Raw genomic sequence first — 17,596 nt, forward strand, 5'->3', positions numbered from 1 at the left:
AAGATCATTTTTTATTATTACCTTAATAAAAATGAATTGCAGAGCTGCCTCATTTTCAGTATTTTTAGGTGTTTTAACGTTTTTTTAGGTCTGTTTGGATAACATTGTTACCACAGAAAAGGAACTAGACACTGTGGAAGTGCTAAAAGCTATTCAAAAAGCAAAGGATGTGAAGTACAAACTGAGCAACTCTGATAAAAAGGTGAGTTTGATGCTGTGAAAGTAGAATGTGCTGCGTACAAAAACAACATACAAGGAAACTTCTGCAATTTAGATCTAAAGTGGAATTCATCAAACTTTCCTTAGCATTAAGGTTTCTACAACTTCTTTGTGCTTTGATGTAATATGAGCTGCTAATGTTGCCTGTTTTTCCTACTTAGTCATCAAAGTCATTATCTGACCTTCCTTTTTGTGCTGGCTTGGGAAAGGCAGTGGGAGGAAAAGACTGAGTGATGTAGACAATGAATATGCAGCTGACTTTAACAGCCATATTTTAAATCTTGTATAAGTGTTGCAGAGGTGTGATATTATGGCTTGAGTGCAGAGAACTGAAAGGACTTTACCAGACTTTCTTCTTGTGTGTATTTAGCAGTGGAGAAGAATCAGAAGTCTGAATCCTCCTTGCTTTCTCTCGTGTGTCTGTGTGCTGTGTAGTTGGTGAATCTTGTTTTGGTAATAAACTTACTATCAGAACCTGTTCTGTCCCTACAGTCTAGAAACCTTGTTTTAATTCTTTTGTGGTTTGTGAAACTCGCTGCTAGTTTTGTCAATACAGGATCAGTGATCAGAATGACTTCTCTAAATGAATTGTTAGTGAAATTCCACTTAGCGTGAAAATAGAAACTTCAGATGATATGACAGCCCACCTCACCCTGCAGCACCCCTACTGACCTCCCCCCCCCAGAAAAAAGCTGGAGTTAACTTTCCTTTTACTAAAATTGAGAAAGCTTGTTTAGACTTATTTTAGTTCAGGATCTAATGTGTCCTGCGTATTTAGGGTTTTTCATTAATCAGTTCATACTTTCTTTATTAGATCAGTGATGACTCCAGGCTCAGTGCTGCCAGCTCCAAATCAAACTGTTCTTCTCTTACTGTTCATCCTTCCTCTCCCTCTCTGCCTCGTCCTGTCAGCTCCAGCCAAGGTAATCATGTATGTATCGTGCTGCTGGGCTGAGCCTCTTGGTTCTGCTTTTCTAAGCTGCATTGATATACATGAATATTATGTGAATGGATATAGGGCTCATCAAGACAAAGCAGGAAGACCTGGTAGCGTTGGCTTAGAAAGTGCAAGCTGTGTGTGACTCAACAAAACTGACCTGTTGCTCACTGTACTGTTAATAACCTGTAGTGGAAGGTTGGCTACAGGGCTTGTTTTACTGTGTCATCCTGCAGAAATCACCAGCAGAGGACTACGTATCTTTTCCTAGTTTAGATATGTGCCTTAATGGAAAACCATGGCATGTATAGACATGCTTTTAAAATTGCTTCTCAACCTGTTCTTGGTCTGCAAAATGTGAGCTCAAAATGTGAGCATGTGTTCTGTTCCTGCTTTTTTGCAAGATCTGAGTTTCTGTCAAATAGAAGGAAGACAGAAAAAGGAGATGAGTAAAAAGACCGTTGTGGGATGTGTGTTCTGGCTGAGCCTGTGACTTCAGCACATGGGTGATGCTCTACAGCACCTGCTGACTTTACCTGACAATTATTTGGTTTGCGTATTTCAAATAAGCATGCCTGTTGCATTACGAACTGAGAAGAATGGCTCATCTTTCATCTTTTGTGGGAGCCTGTAAGACTGACTTATGTGAATATTCATTTGTGACTGAAAAGAAGAGAGAAAGATAGCTTTTTCTTTTTGCTTTTGCCTGATTGGAAACTTACTGCAGTATGATATGAATAGTGGGAGAAAACTTTGTAACCATCTAAAAGAACAAGGATTATATTCTCCATATTTTGGGGTGGAACAGTTTACTCTTACCAATAAATCAGTAGATTTGGTGGATGAGAGAGAGAAACATGCCTGAAAAGATTGATCTTTGAAAAAAGTCCATTGCTATGATTTCTGCAAAACCAGTATGGGTTTCTTAGTTTCCTCTATAAAATGGAAATTGTTCTGACAGCACTTGATTAAAGGACAGACAACTTAGATACAGATGTAGTTCCTGTTTATGTACTTTATTTGCCTTTGTAACCCTTCTAGATCACTTTTCATCTGCAGATGAAATGCTGATTTTTCCAAAATCAAGTCAATGCTTGCTTTAAAGTATTAAGCATTGAAGTTACAGGATTGAGACAGTTTGTCTATGTAACAACTTGCAGCTGTATACAGGACTAACTAAAAATGCGTGCTGGCAGCCACTGTGACTGAAAATTTGTCAGTAGTCTTTTCCTATTACAGTAAATGTTTAGATGCAAATGAGTCATGGGACAAAGAGTCTGTATGTTTCTTTCTGAAGTACTTGGGAGTTTTAGAGAAACTGGTGTAAGATTCAAGATTTGTTTACTGTACTCCTTTTCCATAATGTTTCTTTGGCAGAATCTTGGGGAAGGCCTTTATAAATAGTGGCAAAATGAGGACTAGGGCAGCCTATTTCTCAGCTTTAACAATAGAAACGTATTGCTTGCTACTCATGTGGCTATCAAGGGTTGTTTTCAAAATACTGATTTTGAGAAACCTATTTTAAAAAATGGAAATGTGCTAGGCAATTCGTTTTACTGCTAAACTTTAAGTCTTGAATAATGGGTTTAATTTCCTGATACGCTATTTCTATTAATTGTTTTATCTGCAGTTTTTCTAGACACCATCTGTTTCCGTGACATATTATTCAAACTACATGTCATTGACAAATGGCTTATGGAAAAAGATTAAATATTTATATAGGAAGCAGAAAACCAAAAATAATGCTGTGGTGGTCTGCTTTTCCTGTCAATTCGAGTTTCCTTCTTGCTATCACAGTATTTGTTCAAGTAATAAATACCTCTTGTTTCCTCTAACTGTGAGATGGTTGTCATCGTCATCCATAAAGATGATGGAGAAGTTTTTAAACTCAAGCCAGAAACGTGCACATAAACAACAAAATTACAGTGTGCATGTTTATATCCCTGAGCTGGCTGGCTTAGTGGTTATACTGAAAATTGATTTGCTCTGCTGCGTCAGCGCGATGCTGTGAATATCAAACAGGCATAAAGAGGAATATCCCTCAGAATGTTGGTTCATATGCACTCATCAGAAGTTTTTACTGATAATTCAGCTTTGAATTCTTCCAAAAGGTTCTGAGTAAGATGAGATAATTGTCTTGAGTGGCATTTGAGGGACCAGACCTGATTCTGGTTGAAGGTTTTACATACATACTACACTTGTTCACTTGATGCCTACAGAATTTTGAGGGAATGCTGCAGTTTCCAAAGCATTCTCTGCTGTGTTTTTGTGAGCCTGGCAATGCTCTGGTAAAATAAGTGTTAGTATTAACAAAAGTGACTAGTTCTGTTAAAAATATATCATGTGAAGAATGCTTAAACCAGATTTTGATACTTAAATTGGCTGTTAGCTTGAAAAGTGAGCTTTAGTAGTCTAATGTGACTTCTAGTGCAGTTAAAGATACTGCTGTAATTAGACTAAAATTCTATCTGCTTTTGTTTGGTCCTGGCTAGTATGTGAAGATAAAATTTAGCTTGAATGATTTGTGTTCAGATCTTGATTATACAATTTTAATTTCACTTGTTTGGCATATACTATTAAACACTCATTTTGGCTTTACTTCAGAGAGCTGTTTATATTGTTCTAGAAATAATTTGTGAAGAAACAGTCCTAGCCAGCAGTTTTTTGCGATCCAGTGGTTCGACTCCTGCAGACCATACAGTTCCCCAGAGATGCTTTGAAATGCCAGACTCCAGATGTAAAAATCAGGTAATTGCCATCTTTCTGTTTAGCTTATAGTATCTTTAAAAGTGTTTTTGCAAGCATATTTCTGATATTAAACTTCTGTTGTTAAGGTAATAGCAAAGTTTTCTTGACTCTCAGAGGTAGCCCCAAATTTGAGTGAAGGGGTTGGTCCATCTTGTAAATTAAATGCATAATCCAAGTTTACCGGAGTTGGAGAGAATTGCTGTCACTATGTGATGACTTTGAGGTGCTTACCTGGTATTAGTTTCGTGTCATTTAATATCCACTTAGATACTGAATGTAAGACTTCTGTCTTGTCTTATTACAATACCAGTTTTTGGAAGGCGATTCTCTTGCTAGTAGAGTGGATGAACTGTCTCCCTCTCAGCAGGTAACGGGCTTAATTTGTGTCCTTCAAACTCTTGCTGATTGATAACTTCTGCGTTGTGATTTCATTTGTTGTATTGGAAACAGTCTGTGCGTGGCTTCAAGGAATGAAGCAGCAAGACCTGGGGGAATCTCTTCCTTTGCTACCAGTGTAGTTGTGCTTCATCAGGTTCCTTTACCTTATTGCCTCACTTCACTTCAATAAAAATATGTAGTGTGCTGAAATGTCTATGGGCCACAGGGTGGATCTGTTCTTATGTCAGCAGCAGAGTTCATTCTTTTCCTGCCTTAATTGAATGACCTAACTAAAATAAAGAGTGTTTCAGGATCCTCAATGGAGAGCTGCTCAGCTGCCCAGGAGTTCAACAGTCAGGACTTTGCAGTGAGTTGGCCAGCTTTATAAAGCAAGAGCCAACATTAACTTTGCTTTTCATGCATACTGAAATGTGACAACAGCTGTAAGTAGTTGATAGCTTCCTGATGTTTTCATCTTCTCCTTAGGCACCTGCCTCTCTATTGGATTCGTGCAAAGAGAATGGAAGTGATCATCATACGTGGTAAGCTAGATACCTGAGTTCTGGTTTAAATCCTCTTTAGCTTTTGGGTAATAACAGTGGATGCTGCAGTTTTAAACCTGGCCTTTAAGGCAGAACAGTTCCTTTCATTGCCTGCTGTCTCTGTTGTTATTTTTTTCATTTTTTGGGTTTTTTTTAAAACAAAATAAATTTTGAACCCTGGAACGTAGTTGGTAGTTTCAAAACCAGCAATAGCTGTATTGTAAAGTGCTTTAACTTACAAGGATATTCTTATTGGATTTGGGAAATGGAAGATGAGTTCAACATTTTAGTTTTTACTTTTGGTAGAATTACGTGTTACTAGCCTTTAAAACAAATGGCTGTATGCATGCTGTGGTTTAGGGCTGGGCTGGCCACTAAATCCTGGACAGACGCTCTCTATTAACCCCTCTCTCCTCCCCAGAAGGGAAGGGAAAAGAGAATAAGGGAGAGAGACTTTACGGGTTGGAAAATGAAGCTAACAGGTTTAATAAAACAATACTAATACTACAGGATAATAATGTAAATAGGAAAAATAACAAAATACATATAAGTATGTACAAATATATACAAAACCAATATAAAATCCTCCCCTCAATGACGAATACGTCACCAGAGGCTCTGCAGAGCAGGGCACTGGAAAAGTCCCAGACCAAACTCGGCAGCAGTGGGAGCTGATGCAGGAACACACAAATCAGGATCAGAGGCAGAGGAACCAGCAGGGTCCTGCTCAGACCTCGGCCACTGCAGGACTGAGATGGACAGAAGGGTCCGAGCTGGAAGGGCTCCAAGATGGAAGAAGGGTTGAGAGCCTCGTGATCCCTCGGCTTTATACCGAGTGTGACGTGTGTGGGATGAAATACCTCATTGGTCAGTTTTGGGTTCCCTCATCGTAGGCACAGACACAGCACCCATGGTGAGACACTTGGCCTTGAGCTTATCTTCTAGCAGCACATACTGGAAAGACACAGTGCTAGTTTCAGCAAATTCAGCCACTTGAAAGAGACTGAGCTGAAAAGTAAAAGCACTAATTAGAAAATTACTATTTAGGTCAGACCAGGACAGTGCAGTATGAAGATGTTTTACAAAATTACACTGATTTAACTGTAGTAATGAGTAAGCCTCAAAGTTGAGAAGCAGCACCATGAATTGTAGGTAGTTATGACTGTTTTTAAATTCAAGCTTGTTCTTACTGTTGCTTGTTATCTCTTTTGAAGTTTGGATCATTCAGAGGAAGAACACTGTGTGGTTCCTGACCCCTGTAACACAGTCATCTTGCCTTTTAATTGTATGTCATACACTGCCACAAACCAAGATTTTATACAGCACCTTTCTGCCTTGATAGTGCAGACTGTGCAGAGATCACCCCCCTCCTTTACAGAGGATAAAGGAAGCCCTCCGGGTGATTCCAGAACCACAGACAAAGAAGGTGGATATTTTGAAATGGGACTTCATGAAGGAGATGAGACTTTTGAGTTCAGCGCTACTTCGGATACTCGGTCATCTGACAACGTAGCAGTGGAGAGTGTTGACATAGTCAAAATTCTCTGGAGTTTTTCTATTCACGTTCATAAAGGACTCAGGCAATTCGCTTCCTGTTTGGTTTTGACTGATGATATGCTAGCTGTGTTTGAGATTCCTCATCAGGAACTGAAAAGAAATTGCCAGCACATCCCTTCTGCCTTGAAATTAACACTATGTTTTCCATATACTGATCTAACAGAATTTGGCTTTCTCCTGCCAGAAATCTGTTTAACACTGAAGCTGAAAAACAGTGACAACTGCTTTTTTATTGTTTCAGACTCCCAGAACCTTCAAGACTTTTATTCCTGTTTACACATGTATTGCTCTCAACACTACACATCAGTGTTACCAAGCTCCACATTGTACTGTGGAAAAGCAAACCTCCAGGAGTTTCTCTGTGAGCTTATGGAATTGAATTGCATTTCAGCAGAAGGTGTTGAAATAAAAGGCTGCTTCCCAGCATATCTTGTTTATGGGAATAAAACCAATATACAGAAGATCTTGCATCAACCAGAGTCGGCTGGCAACAACAAAGAATGGTCAAAAATATTTTTGTTTTCTGCACTTTATTCTTCAGTGTATAAATCTTCTGACCAGGGTCCCTGTGTGGTCCATCCATGTTGGATATTTCTAACGCCCCAGCATTTGTACATAGTAAAAGTGGATTTCAGTTTACTGCCAGGTAAATGGCTAGGCACAGAAGACTCAAGAAGTTTATTTAAGCTGAACAGGATTCCATTAGCATCGCTTGTGTTGCATCCGACTCATGGTTCCATCCAGCAGAAGGGCTCATTTTTGGATGGGCATGTGCTGGAGTTGCTCATTGGATACAGATTTGTTACTGCAGTGTTTGTTCTACCTCATGAGAAATTCCACTTCCTAAGAATCTACAGCCTTTTAAGGACACTCCTGCAGGATGTGAAGACTATTATTATTTTGAAAGCTTCAAACAAATCAGATCCTGTAAGGAATCACGTTGTGGAAGCAGACAGACATGGTCAGTCAGCAAGGTAACAATTCCCAGAAAAGATCTGTTGCATGGTGCTGAAGTTAATGTGGCCTGGTCAGTGTGTTTACAGTTGTCACTGTAATTGTTTCTGGCCTGTAGTATTGATGAAGTATTTTTCATTCTGGTAGTCTCTAGTATGTATGAATGGTTATCCTGGACTGTACCTGTCTACCATTTTTGTTTCTGTTTTCTTCTAAGGTTGCAATATAAAATGTATTTTCTTATGGAAGGAAACTTCTTACTTCATGTGCTTGCAGGCTGGGGTCATGGCAGATTGACTGCTATGTTCAAGAGAAATTATTTAAAGTAATCTATTAAGAATACAGGTTGCCCGTTCATAATTTCGGAATTAAATACAAAGCATTGTAGGGGAAGCGCTGTGTGTTTCCTTAAATTTTGATTGTGTTTTCTGGATCTGTTCTAGTTTTTGCAAGCCTCATCTGATGCTGTCATCTTTATATCCATCTGAATTTCTTACGCAGAAGTTAACAGAAGATAACCAGATTCCTGTTCATCTTCGTGCTTCTGTGTCTCTACAGTATGTGGCTGGGCTGAAAGGAAATGCTCTAGTTGAGTTTTTCCATGGCAACATTGCAGAGGTATTGTGCCTAGCCCAGGTGCATAAAAAGATAGCTTGTGGCCTTTCAGTAGTAGACAATACTTTAAAAAACTTTCCTGATCAAACTTAAAAGGTAGGCTCTGCAAAACTTGGAAGCATTTTTGTCAAAAACCTGTTTGTGTTACTCCGTTTTGGGTTCCCCGCTACAGCGATTAGGATCCTGCCAGGCATACTTTGCCTTCAGGATCTTGGAAACAGAACAGGAGAGTACATTAGTGTATGTCCTGAAGACGTGATTACTCCAGGAATTTTTCTCCTTTTTCCTTTAAGTGACAGAAGGAAATAAAATTACAGGAGTGGAATTATTTTGGGATGGTATCTAGCTACATCAATGTGTCCTGACTCCGTCTTGTGTAGTTTTGAGTGCATGAATGCAACACATACGCATGGCTGTAGGGACTCCAGACACATGAACAGATAAACCTAATTTCTGAATAACAGATCCATATAGTCTGTGTGGGAAACATAAAATCTTACCTTAATTTCATGTTACGGCTTTTTAAGTCTTGTGTCATTGTAGTCTGAGTACAAATGTCAATCGAAAAGCTTATTGAGGAGTAGAGGTGTGGGGTTTTTATTCCCTTACCTCACTTCCAAATCTTTTAAGTAAGCACAAGTTGTAAGTTTTGCTTCTCTTCACACAAGAAGCTGATAAAGAGAGCCAGGTCACTCATTTGAGGATTCACAGTAAGCTCATCAAGCTAGGGGCTGGGAAGATGCTTAGTTGAACAGCAGCAGTAGTGGCAAGCAGTGCTTCTGTCTCAAGGGTCTCTGAATCCAACCCCTCAGCAGCATGAGAAGGCTCAGTAGACTTGTTGAGGCTTGGGAGGCACACTGCTCATCTGTTGATTAAAATGGTCTGCAGTGTCTGTTGTAGGAAGTCTCTTGTGCACCAGATGCTTTTCTCTTTTCTACTTTTGGTCAGAAAACAAGGAATAATTAGACCACATCAGAACAATAATTTTCTTACATAAACACAAGACATTTTCAATAGATTGCTATTATATTCACTTCTGCTCTTTGACTATAGCATGTTCAGATGCTTGAAATTGTCTTTCTAGTTGTCTAAAACTGCCTCTAAGATGATGTCTGAGATACCAAAGTGTGCAAGTGATTTATGAAATATGATTTAAATCTTAGGTGGAAAATGAGGAGCTGAGACATCTCATGTGGTCTTCAGTTCTGTTTTACAAGACTCCAAATGTGGAAGTGATGGCTTGTGTGCTTCTCTCAACAAAAGCTATTTACTTTCTGTTGGATGATTCTTTCGTTCATGCTGATAAGCAGCAGTCAGGTAAGATGGCTGTTTGATCCTGTAGTAAGGTTACTGACTTAATCCATGTCTGTACATTTGTCTTCAGTTTAAGTACCAGTTTTGGTCGGTCCTCTTACTTGCACCTCCTAGTTGAGGGAGGGAGTGGCACAGTTTGCTGTATGCAAAGTACTTGCATGAGGCTTTTATGTTCAGGAATCAGAGTCATGGCTGCTTCTCAAACAAGTGCTTGCATGTGCTGTTCTCCGTTCTTTTCTCAGATGTCATTTCACGGTCCCTAACATCACCTGGGCAGCTAAAGGCTCTTTCATAAACAAAATAAGCGAAAGGTCATGAAACTCACAGTGTACTTTTTATTCAGTTTATGGGAGTGGTTTGTTAATGCGTCTGCTGATTTCAGTCTGTGGCTACTTCAAGAGGTCATGAAACTCACAATGTACTGTTTATTCAGTTTACGAGAGTGGTTTGTTAATGCATCTGCTGATTTCAGTCTGTGGCTACTTCAAGAAACACTGCTAAGAAAGAGTTAATTATATTTGTTGCTTGAGAAATTATTAGCTGTTATTCCCACCTTCTTCCTAATGTCATCCTTCAAGTGTGATACGTGTTTAAGATTGATTATAAAATTTATGCTTAAACACTGCCAAGAAGGAGACTTAGTTATATTTGGTGCTTGAGAAATTATTAGCTGTTATTCCCACCTTCTTCCTAATGTCATCCTTCAAGTGTAATACGTGTTTAAGATTGATTATAAAATTTATGCTTATTGAAAGAAGAAAATTCTTGTTTTCTTTTGACTTCGTACTCTGTTGTTCGACAGATTTTTGGAACAAAGAAAACTCAGATTGTGAAAATAGCTCTTTCCACCTCTCTTGCTGCTTTGTGCTAAAACTTAATGACCTGCAGTCAGTAAATGTTGGGCTGTTTGACCAGTACTTCCGAATTACTGGTGAGTACGTCTTGTGCATTAATTTGTTCCGGTTCTGTTTTGTCTGTTTAGTGTTGTCTTAGATGGATTCCTGTCTTGTCTTATTAGTGATGAGGTGGAAGAGCAGATTATAGCTTCTTTTTCCTAAAAGAAATTACATTAACGTACCTCTGGTGGTGCTGTACCAGTAGGCCGGTAATACTCTTGCAACATTGTGTAATTGAGGTAACTGGGAAGCTTAATGTCAAGGAATTAATTGGTCCCACAGGTGCTTTTAAAAATTCTCCTGTCTTAAAAACTTATCAAAATGGGCATCTAAATATTTCCTTCTTGTTCTGAGGCTTTGGCTTGCATTAAACAGCAAGGTCAAGGTACTGCCCATGTTGCAAAATGCACAGTTGATAGTTGACTTTTTGGATGGAAAATGACTCCTTAAGTTTTACCAAAGGTAATGATGTCAACTTAAATTTAATGGAAGTAACATGGGTAAAGTTTCTGGGCTGGTGCTTTGCCTCAGTCCCACTACACGTGAGCCATATGTTTCCTGTGTTCTCAGCACAATTAGAAGACATTTTAGACTTTGGGCAGAGGGGAGAATCTCTCTTGTGGAAATGATTTAAAGTGACCTTACATGTAACAAATTCACAAAGAAAACTCAGGGCAGTTTTTTCTGTAAGATAAACTGTACTTAGATGATGATGGTAAGGTTGAGCCTGTACAAACAATAAGCAGTCACAGGTGAATTTTAAGTGTACATGGTATTTTAAATCAAAAGAAATTATGCTCTTTATTTTTGAGAGATGTGTAAGGATTCTATTATTCTTTTCCAGGGAAATAAAATAACCCTTGCACAACATCTTTTTTTTTTTTTAGTGAGTTGCATGTTTGAAGAAATTATGTTAATGCCACCTACAGATTTGTGAGTGGTTTCTATTCTGTCTTCTTTTCAGGACACTCTGCAGATCATATAGTTACCTGCCTGACAAGAGACAGTTACAACACTCATACCTTCATGCAACAGCTTATGGCAGTTCTGTCATTGCTTGAACGCACACCTTCACCTGAACCAGTAGATAAAGACTTCTACTCTGAATTTGGGAGTAAAAACACAGGTAAATGATCTTTTCTACACGTCATGAGCTATTTAGGCATTGTAATTTAGGCATAATCTAAAATGTGCAAATTAATAGCACTTTTGAGGGAAATGTATGTGTCAATTGTTTCCTATTGGATACTTTAACCAATTTACCTGGTTTTAATTACCTTACATGTGCCTTAAATGAACAGAATTGTTAAATATAAGCAGTCTTGCACATGTGAAGTTAGTGATGGCTTCTTGGGTCTGGCAGGAACAGCACTTCCTATACAGTATTTTGGGGTGTGCACTGGTGTAGCTTCCGCTGCAAGTTTCAGCCTAACCTATAAAGTCTTGTAAGTCATCAAAGAACAGCAAAGGTAGCAAAGTCCTTGCTTGGTCAAATAAAAGAATCCTGTAATTCTGTGAGAATGTACTGAAGTGAAAACTATACTTTAGGGTATTAGGTTCAATTCCAATACCAGGTGAAACTTCTTTGCTTAGAATTCTGAAGCCAGTTGAAGGCATGAAATAAATTACTTTTTTGTGAGGAACGGTTGTTACTGCTGCTGTTTCAAGGAGAAGCAGTGTAAGCCTAGGAAAGTGCAATGTTTAATGAGAAGTCATAATCCTTTATGAGGAATTTTGTTTGTGTTCAGTGACATGGTAATGCTTTCAGTGAGCTCAAAACTGGAGAGTGGGAAGAAGGCAGAGATTGTCAGCTGGCAGGGAGGTAGATAACCTCCGATAGGAGAATCCAGCTGTATTCCTAGTTACATGGTTAGGAATCTGCACAAAAGTATGTTGGTAATACAAGAAGAGACCCCAGTAGAGATCTGCAGTCCAAATAAAATTATTCCAGTATTGTAAAACCAGTAAAACCATGTATTAATAGATTAAAAAAACTTGAATTATTGTAGCTGCAGCTGTCAGAGGTTGTTGTTTATATTAATGCATTAAGAAAGTATTGTATAGTACTAAATGGAAGTATAATAATGTATGCTTCTTGCAGGAAAAATGGAGAATTATGAACTGATTCACTCTAGCAGAGTAAAATTTATCTATCCAAATGAAGAGGAAATTGGGGACCTTGCTTTTCTAGTGGCAGAGAAGATGGATGGTCTGACTAATCTTCAGTCCCTCAACATTCTTCTATATGTGTTGGCATTTCAAGTAAATCACGTTGAAGGATCGGTTCAAAACACTAGTTCGCTTCAACCTAAAACACTTATATTAACCAGCTCTGATTTGTTCCTCTTTGATGAAGATTATATCAGTTACCCACTACCTGAATTTGCTAAGGAACCACCAAAGAGAGATAAGTACCAGCTTGCAGATGGAAGACGAATCCGAGATTTAGATAGAGTACTTATGGGTTATCAGACATATCCACAGGCCCTTACGTTTGTGTTTGATGATGTTCAGAATCAGGATCTGATGCAGAATTTAACACTGGATCACTTTGGAGAAACTGATAGTGCCCCAGCAGGAAATGCTAAACAAAAAGGCAGCAGGAGCAGAGAGATTCAGTGGTACATCTTTATCCCAAGTGCAGAAAGTAGGGCAAGATTAGTTTCGTTGCTCGCAAGACAGTGGGAGATCCTGTGTGGTAGGGAACTGCCTCTGGAACTCACTGGGTAGTTACTGCACAGCTCAGTGATTTCAATATCTATTATAAGATAAAGCACAGTGTTTAAATAGATAGCGCCTGTCAAGTTCTGTTTGTTTTTTAACAAGGAGTTGACCTGGACTCCCTTGCTCCCTAGTGTAGTGAATATTTAATCGTACACAGAAATATTCTGAAGTGTTAACTGGGGACTGAACTTCTTGTAAAGTCTATTTTTATGCAATAGTTTATAGTGAAAAAAAACCATGAGACATCCTGGGAAACTGTATGGAAAAATTAAGGAGTCAACACTAGATACGCTGTCGTCTAGGGCTGTTAAGGTTTCCGCTCTTTTTCTGTATATATCAGTCTTGCTGTTCTATACAAATTCTAATGTGTAAATAAGGGTAAATGCTTGTGTATGTTCAAGTGCAATGTTCTTTGTATAAGAAATATTTTGGGTATGCTGCTAATGCTTGTTATTTAATGATCTTAGTTTTACAGATGTTTTTCCTCGAGGCCAAATGTAATTATTTGCTGCCAATCATGAACTTAGCAGTAAAATTTGAGCCACAAGCAGGTGACAGATTTTCATATGAAATTAGTTTCATGGGCATTCTTTTTCCTTATCCTAGGATAAAGACAAATCGCCTGTTAAAGATCCACTCAGTATCATCTTGAAAGTGGAAATACCCAACATGGGTATATGAGCATTTTGTCAGCAAATAATGAATTTGTATCTCTGAACACAAAGTCTTTCTTTTGCCTATTTTGTCGATACAAATAAAGTATAATTTGACAGTTTTCTTTTGGCCTTGTCTTTATTCAAGTTTATCTTGTGTTTGCAGGATACCATATGGCAGTTCAGTGGCACATATTATGTTCCTAGAGTGTATTATAAAGTGTGAAATATGCAGCAAGATGAAAGAAGATAGTTTATTCTGCTATAGCAAGTTTGTACTGGTCCAGAAATAGACCTGAGTCATGGAAACTGAGGATCTGCAGCTTCTAAATGCAATTTAAGGAAGATTTATTTCAAGTACTTTTGCTTCTCCATCATATATTGGGGATTTGTTTTCTAAGCTGTCATCTTTATCTTACCATGCCGAACAAGTTTTAGTCTCCCCCATGACAGTAAATTGCCTACTCACGATTATGAAGACAAATACTGAGACTTTGGAAGAACGTGTTCTGTATCTACTGGGATTAAGAAGGGAAGGACAGTTCTCATATATATGTGTCAGCTAATGCTGGTTACTATTGATGCTCCTTAAAAACATACAGGAAAATTTAGTTTGGAAGAGACCTCTGGAAGTCCAGCAGTCAAGCTCAAAACAGGGCAGAGTTCAAGCAGATTGCTCAGAGCCTGGTCTAAAAAAGTTTTGTGTTTTCTCCAAGAATTGCAAGTCCCCAGTGGAACTGAGACTTCAGTGGTTCTATCAAGTGTTTTTCCATGCTGAGGAGGAGCTTGGATGTGCTCTTTGGGCTCCAGGTGCCAGGAAAGTTGCAGTCAAAGACACACATAGCAAAGACACAGGCAGCCAACATCAAATGGTGCTGCAGGATGCAGTGGAGTTCCCTAAGCAACCAGAGGTGAGGAGCATTACTTGAGTGCTGCTCTGCTCACAGTTTAGCAGAGGAAACCCAGCCCCTCCCAAGCTTAGCCCAAACTGAACAGTTAAGGTAGGTACTGTAGACTCTTGGGGAAAACTACATTTTCTTGTACTTCAGAGGTTTTCAGTTCCCCAAAATCTCAAGGATACTTACGTTCATTTAAGCTTAATTGCCATTGGCTAGAAAAACACAATTTCTGAAATAAAAATCCTAGGGATAATATAATTAAAAGCTTAGGTCTTCATTAGTTCTTTTGGAAGTAGCTCTGTTAATCGCTTATTTGTTAATTCTCATAGGTAACACTTGAGCTTGAGGTAGCTTGAATGATCTGCAGGCATTTGAGAACTTAACAGATAAACAGTTCACTTAAAATATGGTTTATGGTTTAAGTGAATGCAATGGGAATCTGTAATGAGTCGTTTGGAAATGCCTGGGATTTGAGCCAACGTGAATAGATTATCTCTGCCTCTCACACCAGAGGTTATACTTGTCATTGTTTCTGGATAAGTCAGCCCTGTTTCCATCTTATTTGTGAGGCCTGCCCTGGGGGATGCTCTGTGCTTGAGACAGACCTGAGTTCTGTTTCTAAGCATGCTTTGTAAAACCCAATTGTTCAAATGTATTTCAATACGCTTGTGTGTATCGTAGAATCGTGTACCAGAGTAAGCAAGGATAATCCCCTGCTTGTTACTTCGTTTAAACAGCCTAGATCTCTTTTCAGGTTTTACTGTGTTAAGAACACAGCTGTAATTAAACTTGAAATTCTTCTAAGTCCACAGCTGTTTAAAACATGAAATCTGTCCCTTTGGATTAGATTATTAATCCAGGAAACAGGTACAGCTCCCCCTTGAGATCTTGGTAAACACTGATCACATTAAGATGAACAAAATGTTCAATAATTCATCGGGTACCTATTGCAGTATTTCTTGATTTTTCCCTTAAGTATCTGATCTATGATGTGATCAGAATTGTTTATTTCCAGGGCAGTTTTTTCAATAAATAATCTTTCTGACTCTGTTAGATAGAGCATGAGCTATGCAAAGTAAAATGTTTTGCCTGACACTTCAGCTCTTTTTCATTTTTACCTGGAGAAAAAACGCAGGCTCTTTTGCCTGTGTTAAAACCTGCTGGAGTTAGTGTTTAGTAAGTGCAAAGTTCTGTTAATTTAACTGCAATGTTAAGCTGAAAAGTTTTATTCACACTCGTTCCTCAGCACCAGCCTGTTGTCTTTATTGTCTGATTCTAATGTAATCTGATGTTTCTAAATATAGGGATTTATTTAAATGAGTCTTGAAAATGCACAGTCCTTCATATTGAACTTTATGAACTGGCAGATTGTTTCAGTTCATAAAGATTTCTCAGAGCTTTCCACAATTGGTTTCTACGGAAAGTTCTGTGAAATGAAGTAGCTTTGTAAGCAGTTGTGGTCACAAAAGTCTTGATTTCTTCCTTTCTCCTTGCAAAAGTGCTGCGAAGCCCTGCATGCTTATTTGTCTTTCTTTGCTAATCCTTTATACTCACATCTTTTACAGCTTCCAAACCTTGTTCAGCATGAAGACGGTCTCCGAGTAGCTGAAGTGATGAGCTGATGCATGCATAGGCAGGTGGGGAGCACCTTTTTCTAAAAGGTATCTCCTAAACCATCTTGGACTTCTATAGTTTGACTTTGCAGCTGATGTAGATGTGTGCCACCCTAGGAAGACTCATGCAATTATTTATGTTCAGTATCATATGCTGAGGATCTGACCAAAGGTTTGAAAACTTCCCTTGTATTACAATTGAAAAATTGTGAATTAATCTCATTAGGAAGGAAAGTAAAGAAGGTGCTGTTCTGAGCTAAACTGTTTTCTTTGCAAGAAGAAATGACAGCCTGACCTGCATCCTGTCTGTCCTGTGTCTGTTCCCATGCTGCTTTTACAGCACTCTGTGATCTGCCTGGCTGTAGATGTACTGAGCAGTGATGTGTTTACATGAGCCCCTTTGACTTACCTTCCTGTTCTTGTCAGCTTTGATAAAGAGTTTCTCTAAAAAGCAAAAGTAACATAAAGTGCAGCTTCTTTTTATTTAAATATCTCTGGTCAGAAAGTTTGCTTCTGTGATACCAGTCTTCAAACATCTCAGATTTTAGGTGGAGAAGCAGAAACGTGAGGAAAAGCGTGATGTTTAGAGCAGATAAACTACAAACTTCTGTTTCCTGCTGTCTACCTGATAATGAAGGGCATTTAGTCCCTCAGAAAGCTGAAAATCAATACGGAAAAAGAGGGGATGTAAAACCAATTGATTGGACCAAGAAGGTGCTAAAGAAAGACTGACCAACACTGAAAAAACCCACCAGGATAGGTGCATAAACAGTAATGGCCAGAGTTGGCAAGCTGGGCACTAGACTGTCGTGCTCTAGAGTCCCTGAGAGGGGATTATGAGCTCTCCCAGCATCTGTAAAGTTGTTGAAATGCGGTGGGATCCCAATTCTCATATCTGTTGTGCTGTTCTTGGGCACGTACTTCAGCGCAAACTGTTGGCTATAGCTTTGGTCAAGCACTTTATAGGCCCTTTCTATCCCTTATAGATAACAGCACATGAAGGATAAAGAGCACTGCCATAGGAAAACCCACTACTTCTTCAGTCATGCTGATGTAAGCAGATGAAAGCTTGAATAGCTCAGCCTGTTCAGACATCTAATTCACATTGAGTATCTGTGGGGAATTTGGTGCCTGACAGTACAGTCCCAGAGTACTGCTTAATAGATGGGAAAGGTACAAAAGTAAAACCAAGAGGTACGTAGCTGGCGTTCACTGCAGGAGTATGTGTAAAGGAACTGGGAGTCAATCGCAATAAATAAGCCAGAACTTTCAGCACTCATGTACTGACATTTGTACTGCTGCCCCTCTAGATTTCGAACTAACAGGATGTGAGCAGCTGCGGTAATTTCTTCCTAAAACTCACTACAACATTGTGCTTAGACAGCTCTACCTGTTTTCTTGGTGTTGGACCATTGTGTGTTTGTATATTTGCTGTGTGACCTCTCTGTTTTTTTGCTTTTATCAGCAAACTTTAAAATTCCTTTCAACTTGCAAAGAAAAAGAAGAAAAAAAACAAATTGTGTCCTAGCCTCTGTACCAAGAGCGTC

At 38.8% G+C, this 17,596-nt stretch overlaps 1 protein-coding gene across 1 annotated transcript in view; it reads left to right on the forward strand.

The window, feature by feature from the left end:
• NISCH (nischarin) overlaps window positions 1-13,017 on the forward strand; it is a 29,518-nt gene extending 16,501 nt beyond the window's left edge. Inside the window, exons 12-21 of the mRNA XM_010181941.1 lie at window positions 89-202; window positions 1,034-1,142; window positions 3,783-3,904; window positions 4,769-4,824; window positions 6,039-7,355; window positions 7,779-7,953; window positions 9,114-9,267; window positions 10,067-10,195; window positions 11,125-11,286; window positions 12,262-13,017. Coding sequence (XP_010180243.1) covers window positions 89-202; window positions 1,034-1,142; window positions 3,783-3,904; window positions 4,769-4,824; window positions 6,039-7,355; window positions 7,779-7,953; window positions 9,114-9,267; window positions 10,067-10,195; window positions 11,125-11,286; window positions 12,262-12,890 — 2,967 coding nt within the window. The 3' untranslated portion in view covers window positions 12,891-13,017. The remainder of the gene's footprint in view (window positions 1-88; window positions 203-1,033; window positions 1,143-3,782; window positions 3,905-4,768; window positions 4,825-6,038; window positions 7,356-7,778; window positions 7,954-9,113; window positions 9,268-10,066; window positions 10,196-11,124; window positions 11,287-12,261) is intronic.
• The last annotated feature ends 4,579 nt before the right edge of the window (window positions 13,018-17,596 follow it).

This window comes from Mesitornis unicolor, unplaced genomic scaffold (genome assembly GCF_000695765.1).
Source record: "Mesitornis unicolor isolate BGI_N332 unplaced genomic scaffold, ASM69576v1 scaffold25263, whole genome shotgun sequence".
Classification (NCBI taxonomy): domain Eukaryota; kingdom Metazoa; phylum Chordata; class Aves; order Mesitornithiformes; family Mesitornithidae; genus Mesitornis; species Mesitornis unicolor.